The sequence below is a fragment of the Octopus bimaculoides genome, chromosome 7 (genome assembly GCF_046866305.1).
Source record: "Octopus bimaculoides isolate indiv1 chromosome 7, ASM4686630v1, whole genome shotgun sequence".
NCBI classification, from domain to species: Eukaryota; Metazoa; Mollusca; class Cephalopoda; order Octopoda; family Octopodidae; genus Octopus; species Octopus bimaculoides.
The window spans coordinates 76,859,113-76,869,112 of record NC_142934.1 but is presented as its reverse complement, the minus strand read 5'-3'; the positions used below and the strand labels follow the sequence as shown (position 1 = coordinate 76,869,112).

Genomic DNA, 10,000 nt, shown 5'->3' with positions numbered 1-10,000 from the left:
GGCCATTTATATCTGTATACGCATGTCTGTAAAAGGGGCTTGTTTGTGTGTGTGTGTGTGTGTGTGTGTGTGTGTGTGTGTGTGTGTGTATAGAATGGCAATTGCCCATGCACCAAAGTCTCCTACTTTCCACGCATCCGATGTTGTTCAATAAATGCAACTGAATGTAAACAAATATCTGAAGCAGATGGAGAGCCGGAAATTGTAGAGCACCGAACTAAATCCCTTCAAGACATCTACATTCAAATTCCACTAGACAGGAGAGTCTCACTTTTCTTTCTCTCTCTCTCTCTCTCTCTCTCTCTCTCTCTCTCTCTCTCTCTCCCTCTTTTTCTCTCTTTCTCTCTCTCTCTCTATATATATATATATCTCCTTCCCTCCCTCTCTCCTCTGCCATCCACTGTTCTCAACAATATCAACATTAATGCCAACAGCAACAGCCCAACTATGTTATCCTTCGGGGAAATTGGGTGTTACCACAAATGGTACGAATAGAACGTAAGTTTTAACCAGTTAAACTTTCACATGGATCACTTAGAGAAAAGCAGTTCTCTACTGTTTGTGAAAGAGATATTGTATATTCAATGAGTTTTTCACTTACTGATCTTATGTTTGAGAGGGATTGAAAACATTCAACACGCAACAAGAAAAGGAGCATGTTCGCAAATGATGACTAGCTTCTCCAACTAAACCTTTATCCATCCCGTCTAGGACCGGATAGGTGAATGTATATACCAAGGGCTGAGATATACAGTCAAGGATCTTCAAATGAAGGAGAAGCTGATTATCATAGGTTCTGATCGACATCCATAAACCGAAATTTCTGTACTGAGCCTTAAAGCCTTTAGTTAAAAAAGTTTGAAAAGGAAGAATTCATACAACCCCAACAGCTGGACTGTTCGTGCAAAGGAGATTAAGACTTTGGCAACTCCAGATCTTTCTTCAGGTTAAAATATTTTAGAAAGATCTGCTGATGTATATTTACATGTGAGATCTGATCAAAAAGACTTATGATCTAATCCCATCCTAGCTTTTTGCATACCTAGGACCATATTGTCCAAAGTGTCCTTTTTTTAAACCGGTGCACGTTTGTAGGAATTCGGGCGACCACAGAGCTTTACCTCAGTGACTGGAAAAGTGGGTTTCAGTTCTATAGGCGGCAGAAATATAAGATTAACGGATTGTATCGTTCTTGTACGATGTTAAACTTCTAAGTCTCCGGTAAGCAAAACCTTTATAATGAAGTAAAAGAAGCACAAAGAAGGAATTTTCGAGTCCCAGAACTTCGTTGCCTTACGATCATTTACTCATTTATTTATTTATAGATCTGTTTCAACGAGCTTGGTTACATTTAGATGCTACATATGGGTATCAGCCTAGCATATCTGATAGCACATTCTTAGTCAATTAAACTTATATACACATACGCATTTACCATCAAAAGCTACGGCATTAACAACATCACCACCATGAGACACCATATTAAGTCATTTAATCCATCGCTCAATTTAGCATGTTCATTTGGCCATTGGATGGCTTTAGCGGGATCTACTCTACTGCAGGTATTCAGGAAGCAGGTCTCTAGTTTGAAAATAGATGCCCTTCTTACACCAGCAACTCATGTGTAATGATTTCATTTACTTTTTTGACTCCATCAGTCTCGACAGCCTTGGCCGCTACATCATGGCCGCTACCCTTATTCCTCTGATGCGATAGTTAAAGAAACATGCTCAGTTATATACTTACGATGGTAGAATTTGATGTAAGAGTGTTTCCAATTTCTTTCGCTCTGAATCTAGCTGTTCAGTTCGTTCGTCAACCAAGGACTGTAAGTTTGAAGCATACATTTCCATTCTTCCCAAAAGAGTCTCCATAATGTCTTTATCTTTCCCTCTATAAATTGAAAATAAGACTTGAATTACAGCAAGGAAGATGCACAAACGCCATTAATATATCATTAGCAACAAAGGCGACGAACTGGCAGAATCATTAGCACGCCAGACAAAATGCTTAGCGGCATTTCGTCCGTCTTTACGTTCTGAGTTCAAATTCTGCCCAGGTCGACTTACCTTCCATCATTTCAGGGCCGATAGAATAAGTATCAGCTGAACATTGGAGTCGATGTATTCGACTTATCCTCTGCCTTGTACCGAAATTTGAAACCAATTTATTATGAATTGTAAATTAGATTGGTGTAAAAAGAATACTACACATTTCGACCCTCAAAGTATATATATCCTGTATTATTTTAACCAATAAGTAAAACATTAGATATCTCCAAAGCTTCCTGGTCCGGATACAATTCTATATCATGAACCATTCTCAGCAAAAGAGCCGCTAAATGATAGCTCGTTTTGTAAAATTTAGCCGCTAAATCTACCTCAAATTACACCCTACAAACGAAAAACAAAAGAACTCGAGGATAATATGATTCTGGGTTCGCTGCACATAGGAAAAGACAAGATTGTCACGACTGAAATACTTTTGGTCGTAGATCAGTTCGGTTAAAGGATTAAACAACGACAAGCCACTACTAAAATATATGGGTACCTAATATAGACAACCAGGTGAACAAAACGCGAGAAATAAATCCTAGTCCTACACCGGATGCCATTTTATTATAAGCAACATTCCTAAATGATTTGGTATCAATCCTGGAAGCTAAGTGAACGAAGTGAACAGCGTTGAAAAAACAGTATTAGTTACTCTGTGGTAAAAAAAAAAGAAATGTTTGCTTCCCAACCATATGGTCCCGGGTTCAGTCCCACTGCGAGGCACCTTGGGCAAGCGTCTCCTATTATAGCTCCGGGTCGAACAAAGCTTTGTGAATGGATTTAGTTGACAGAAATTGAAAGAAGACCGTAGTAGGTAGATACATAAACAGACAGACAGACAGACAGACAGACAGACAGACAGACAGATAGATAGATGTGTAACTATCTTTATATTTAACCCCACCACTCCTTGACATTAAGACATAGGTATTAAGACTAACAAATTTGTTTTCTACAAAAGTATAGAGTAACCCATCAGATTAATGTAAAATTGTTTTTATTATAACTGTGCATCGAATAAAAAAACAGTTATTTGGTTAAGACGTACTTACTTCCCTTTACCTCCAAGTCTACTTTGCCTTTCGTCATCTTCCAATGTCGATAACAAAAATGAATACTAGACAAAATACAAGGGATAAACCTTTGAAGATGGGCTGCTTGTGGCTGAAGTTTAATAATTGAAACAAGTAAAATCATGAAAGAATTATACTCACTTATCCTTGGACTTAATGATATTTAAGATTGTTTTCAAGTCAGGTCTATCGTCTGGATTTTCCCTCCAACATTTTTGTATCAATTCGCAAAAAAATTCGGACGGTGTCTCCAAAGTGGGGCGAAATGGAGGTTTCAGACCAGCTTCAACTCTGCTTACGATTTCTATATAAAATTAAAGTTAAATATAACTTGTACTTATTTCATCGATAGACTTCGAAGTTGAAATCATAAATCAGAGATAAATGGATGGAAGAACATTCTGCAATCATGTGGTTGCGAGTTTGAACAAATGTCTATGTTCCAGGGTCCCGAGCTGTCAAATGCCTTGTAAGCAAGTTTAATAGACGGGAAGGCTTGAACTGCGTGGAAACCGACGTGTGTGTGTGTATACACACACACACACACACACACACACACACACACACACACACACATATATATATATATATATATATATATATATATATATATATATGTATGCATGTATGTATGTATGTTTGTATATAAGGAGTGTCTTTGCATTTTCTCTCCTACCATTTTACAATTGGAGAGGGTTGGTTTGTGTCCGAGAGAAAGAATACTGGCCTTAAAATTAGTTCCGAGGTCCAAATGTTCGACTAGACCCTTCAAGGCCCCAAAGGGACCGACCGCAGTCCACCGACTGAAACAAGAATATAATGGTTCCTAATTTGGGTTCAAGTTAATCAATATTGAGGGGAAGCATTAGTCGATACCATCGACCCTAGTACTTGATCGGTACTGAATTTCATCAACCCAAAAGTTTGAAAGACAATGTTGACCTCGGCGAGATTTGAACCCAGAATATAAAGGGTCGAAAAAATACTGCAAGAGACTTCTTCCGATATTCTAACGATTCTACGGATCTACCTGAAGACTACCAGTGATCCTGTAGATGACATGTTAAAAAAGGTTTTGTAAAGCAATACGCTTGAGTGGTTTCTCATTATTATTCTTTACGCAGACGCGATAACTGAGAATATTTTAATGAATAGTCTTTGTAGAATAAACCAAGGAGAGTACGCTTAAGTATTCTAGATATTCTATTACAGTGTTGATGCCTAAACGTTTGCATCCAGTTCACCTGGAAAATTAACGATTTAACTCCTCATACGAATAGGAAAGGAAAATCCAGTTTAAATGTATAGTAAATTGCAATTTATAAACAAGTAGATTTGTGGATCTTTTAGATAAAAAAAAAAACTTAGTCTTTATTTTGTGATTTGAGAAGCCATACTTAATTCTTGTCTTTTCCCAAACTTGTGAAAGAAACTGAGCTTTGTATCGCAGCTTAATAGAGTGTTTGTCAAATATACAACATAACAGTAAAGTGGCAGAAGCTATGAGGGCGACGGCAAAAATGTCATAGTTCTTTCTGTTCCAAGTTCAAATGCAGCCAAATATAATTTCGCCTTTTGGTCTTCACGTATCGATAAAATAAAAGTACCACTCAACTATTAGGGTCTATAAAAGCACGAAATACAAAGACTCCGTTATCTTAAGAAGTAACCAATACATGTTCGTGATGCATCTTGATATTGTGATGATTCCTTGGTAGCTTGATATTTCATTTATGCAACTCAGTTTCATATATAATATGAATTTTACAGTTGGCGCCTTGTCATTTAGCCCAGTGTCTCTCTAATTTCAACGTGCTTCGTACTGAAACTCTCACGCTAACAGACACCCAAACACGCACACGTGGCAAAAACAAAAAAAAAACTACTTTTAGAGAATTTGAAAAGATTTGATAATATACCTTCTTCAGTTAAAGTCGAACTTTCAGATTCAAATGGGAGACACTCATAAAGTATTTCCTGCATAATGATGCCTACTGAATAGACATCGCCTTTCTGTGAGCCTCGTGCTGGCATCGAAGATCTGAGATGTTCTGGAGCTCGCCATAGCAGTTCTGAAATTACAACATTTTGATTTAGACAAAAAACTTTTCATGCTGTTGTAACTCAGTAAACTTCAACATAGCACTTAAAAATTGTAATGAAATTATCTGATATATCTGAGACAAAGATGAACTGAATAAAAACAAGCTTAAAACGTTTCTATTTTCTGCTTCACTAGTAACAAATTATGGAGAATAATAATATTGAGTAAGAGAAAATTGGGAATTAGAATTGTTATTGTTGTCCAGTCTCCGAGTCAGCTCTGGTGGAGCCTTCTTCTGACTCGAATAGCTAGACGCAATCCATACAACTGTTTTTCACATTATTCCATGCCTCCTGTCAGCTGAGGACCACACTACATACTCCAGCATGTAATGAGGGATCGTATAAAGTGTAGTGTTACAGTCTGTACGTTTCACTATAAACACTATGCAGTCTACCTTCTTTTCTTTGCGTTCGCATATTCTAACGATGTCGACACAGCGGTGGGCAAAGAGCATTTGGTCCGAGTGCACAGATGCTTTTGCTTTTCAAACGCATTGGCGGCAGAATGAAGCGAAATAATTACAAGTAATTGACCTCAAATCGAGAACTCGGAAACATTACTAACGTATTATGTTCGAGATTACACACACACACACACACATACACACACACACACACACACACATATATATATATATATATATATATATATATATATATATTCTCATTCTCATTACTGCTTGTACTGACTAACGTTTCGTTCTGAAGCTTGCGTATATTGAGTTCTACACTAGGTTATTTGTCGTGCAATGCCTAAACAAGATCATATATATATATATATATATATATCAACTAATAAAGAATTTAATCGTCGGCGAAACACTTACGAAAAATCCATAGAAATACAATTAAAGGTATGAGATAAAACACGAACTGACATGAAATGTTTATTTTTTTATAATGATGGTCATATTTATTGGCTATCAGGAGTTGTCATGGCCGTGTGATTAAGAATTTCGCTTCTAAGTTTGATGCCATTTAGCAGTGCCTCGGGAACGTATCTTCTAGCATAGCCCAAGGTTAAACAATGCCTTGTGAGAAAAATTATATAACAGAGACTGTGCAAAACCTTATTGTTCTATATATGTTTGGCTGTGTGTGTATGTGTGTGTGTGTGGCAGAAATATGTACAAATCGGCGGGAAAATTATGGATAAAGCAGCTACATCGAGCAAAAAAGACTAACTTTTGTATTCCTCACTGAACTTTGGAGGGGAGATATTCTGTTTATAGAGCTGACCAAGTCCATAGTCAGAGACCTTTAATACGAAGCGTCCATCAATAACACAGTTGGAAGAGGTTAACCGTCCGTGCGACTTTATATCGGAATCGTGCAGAAAGATCATTCCCTTAATGAAAAAACAAAAAGAAAAAAAGCATTATTCGGTATCGAAATTTTTGTAGCTCTAATTAATGGAACTGTTGTGTCAGTGATCAGGCCGCAATTTGAGCAACGAAAGTTAGATGCAAAATTTGAAGAAATTGGGTTGAGAATGATAAACCATGATCAAGCTACTAACCAGCATAGATGCTGTCTAGGAAGTATTTGATAAGAATACAAAAAAAAATCGCTAAAGCATTCATCTGCTGAACTAAATATTTTGTTAGCAACAGAGCATAAGTTTCTGAAAGTGTAATTAAAGAGCATATTGGTGGTTCAAATATTACAGCAAAACTGGATTTTTGCCAACAGACAATGGCAAAAATTGCCAATACCTGTGAATCTTTAGCGATCATTTATCTTTTACTTGTTTCAGTCATTGGATTACAGCCATGCTGTAATCCAATGACTGAAACGCCTCGAATATTTGCAATTAAAAAATGTCTAGTTCTTATTCTATAGGTCGCTTTTGCCGAACCACTAAGTAAACGTAAACAAAGCAATTCCTGTTGCCAAGCGGTAGGGAGACAAACACACACATACACACACATACACACACACACATACACACACACATACACACACACACATACACACACACACATATATACATACACACATACACACACACACTCACAAACACATACAACGAGCTTCCACACAATTTTTACCTACCAAATTCAGTCACAGGGCTTTAGTCGTCTCACAATGCTTTGAGCACTTGTAGAAGATATTTGCTCGAAGTGCCACGCAATCAGCATTTTCTGATGGAATAATTTTCAACATTTGGGCAAAAGTGAATCACCATAATCGTTGAATTTGTGGTGGGGAAAATAACCTTCAAAATGTCTAGCAACGTGAATAAACCTATCCAACCATCAATGTTTACTTCATTCTCAGAAATTCACTAAAAATCGCTCTCTTCTTTAAAAAAAAAAAATGCAACAGCTTGTGGTTAATGTTGCAGAATTTCCTCATATCTAAACAAAGATTGTTCAATCTTGTAGATAGTATCTTCTTTCGTTAAACTGGAGCTCTCTGCCACTTCGATTTGAATGGACGTGCGGTGCTTTTTGAAAGACGCTTTTTCCAGACAAGTAATTCTATAGAGCCAGCTGGACCAATTGCTTGATCACCCATTTCGTCCGATCAGACATTATTGGACTATTTTTATGGAATCGTGTAAGCAGTTGCATACTCATCGAAGCCACGTTATTTAGGTGAGCTGAGAATCAGGACCTTAGACACATTCCATAAAATCACTGAACTGCTACAACAGAATGTCTTTGCCTATTTGGAAGAACTGGTTCGCAAAATGTGTCAAGAAACATGGAAGCCATGTTGGATGTATAGCATAAAATCTGTAAAAAAATTTACTACGGTGTAATTCTGTCAAATGCACGTCCAAATTTATTAACGCTTAAAGTTGTACAAGAACTTCTTTAAATATCTTGTCTATTAAATAAAACCGTGTTGAACTTACCTTCACAAGATCTTTGATGAAAGAAATACGCAAATCTTGATCCAATGTGACTGTTTCGTTAGCAAAAAGATCCTATTGCAATTGAGAAAGATAGTGAGTAAGGGTCTTTTTATATATAATCATAAACAACTGAGATTATATATATATAAATGTATTTCGTTGCTATAAATAACAGAGAAGTTTCTTCGGTCGGTGTGTTAAAGATTATCATTGATTCCTGCTATTAAGGCTGATCAAAGCGTAGTTCTCAACTAGTTTCTTTAAGTTAAAGATTGCGATTATCTTCAATTTCATTCTGTATCAATAATTTCTAGCCTTAATTCTAATGCTAGAAATATAGATAATTAAATTATAGCATTAATTTGAGTTAAAGAGTCGATACTTCGTATAGTATTAAAAACGATGGGCAACTTCTTTGTAAAAATGACGTCAACTGTATAGTTTTAGATTAAATGTATGCTGTCAGCGAACGGCATCAGCAAGCAACGATCTTTTACAATCCCGACTAGAACACTGATATTTCACTTTGCTTTCAAGAACTTCCATTTTCACTTCTCTTTTCTATTCAGTTAGTTATTTCTGAGGTTATCACTAAGGTGATCGGGGAATATTGTACCAGTTTTTAGTTTCCCCTTTCTAGGCTGCAAGCTCAGGCACCATCACGGTAGACTTTGCATCTGCTTTTGCTTGTTGAATGATCATTTGATTACAGTCTTTATCCAACTAAATCTAAGCTTTGTACCTCAAAAAAAAAACGACCTAAGGGGCGAGCCATTTTCAAAAAATAAAATCAAATCTCCCTCAAATCACTTTACTGTTCTAAAAAAGAAAGGCCATATTAGATACTTTAATCTTGGACCGAACTTGTACGCAACAACATCAGAAATATAACTTACATGAAGACTGCCTTTGTTACAGTATTCATTCAATATTAACACTGCACTTTTTTCAATACAGGCGCCAACAAAATGAACCAGGTTTTGGTGGTGTGTTCGGCGAATCTGAGCAAGTAGATAGTAAAATATATTTAACTAAAACTGTAATTACAGAAATATTCTTCAATGAAATTCAAGTATTTTTCATTAGATTATTAATAATCTTCAGGTCTTGTGCCAAAATTTGAAACAATTATGAATAACATTCTGCTAAACTAAAATATTTCTAGATAAAATTGCAATATAATTCGTCTAAATTAAAATAAATATGACTGAAGTAATAATAAAATCCACCTTAACTGAAACACAATTCGTTGAACTTCTCCCAGAATAAAATATTTATATTAAATGGTAATATAATTCTGCTGAACGTAAATTCAGTAATATCTTTCATCGAAATACGCTTTAACTAGCAGTTAATATACTCAGATGATATTAGACATTAACAGAACCAATTTGAGGATGAAAAAACGATTAGGAACTTTGACTGGTTCAGATATACATATACATATATATATATATATATATATATATATATATATATATATATATATATATATATATATATATATATATATATATATATATATATATATTGCTTGTCGAGTAATCGTGTTGCATATCACAGTATAGATGTGCTTTCAAATCAGTCCGTCTCAAACTGATGTACGTCATTCTATTCTTTCTGTTTCAGTATTTTCATTTTCATTTTTTAAGGTGCTTTTTTTTTTACTAGAGTTTTCTTTTTTTAATTTCTACCAGATAATTTACTCGGCTATGTAGCTAATATACTTCTTTTAAAAACAATGTATACCAGCATGATAGAAATATTTATTTGCGAAATGAGGAGACAAATATATACATACTATTCTTAAACAAGAATATAATTGATAATGACTTCGAAGTTTTGGTCAGTTAAGCCATCTTCGGATGATGGCTTAAATGGCTGAAACTTCGAAGTCACTGTCA

General features: G+C 35.6%; 1 protein-coding gene across 1 annotated transcript in view; it reads right to left on the bottom strand.

Annotated features, from left to right (window-relative positions):
• LOC106878135 (atrial natriuretic peptide receptor 1) overlaps positions 1-10,000 on the bottom strand; it is a 244,214-nt gene that overhangs the window by 181,290 nt on the left and 52,924 nt on the right. Inside the window, exons 12-17 of the mRNA XM_089355548.1 lie at positions 8,993-9,097; positions 8,097-8,168; positions 6,419-6,581; positions 5,047-5,199; positions 3,269-3,431; positions 1,747-1,893 (exon numbers count right to left, since the gene is read on the bottom strand). Coding sequence (XP_089211674.1) covers positions 1,747-1,893; positions 3,269-3,431; positions 5,047-5,199; positions 6,419-6,581; positions 8,097-8,168; positions 8,993-9,097 — 803 coding nt within the window. The remainder of the gene's footprint in view (positions 1-1,746; positions 1,894-3,268; positions 3,432-5,046; positions 5,200-6,418; positions 6,582-8,096; positions 8,169-8,992; positions 9,098-10,000) is intronic.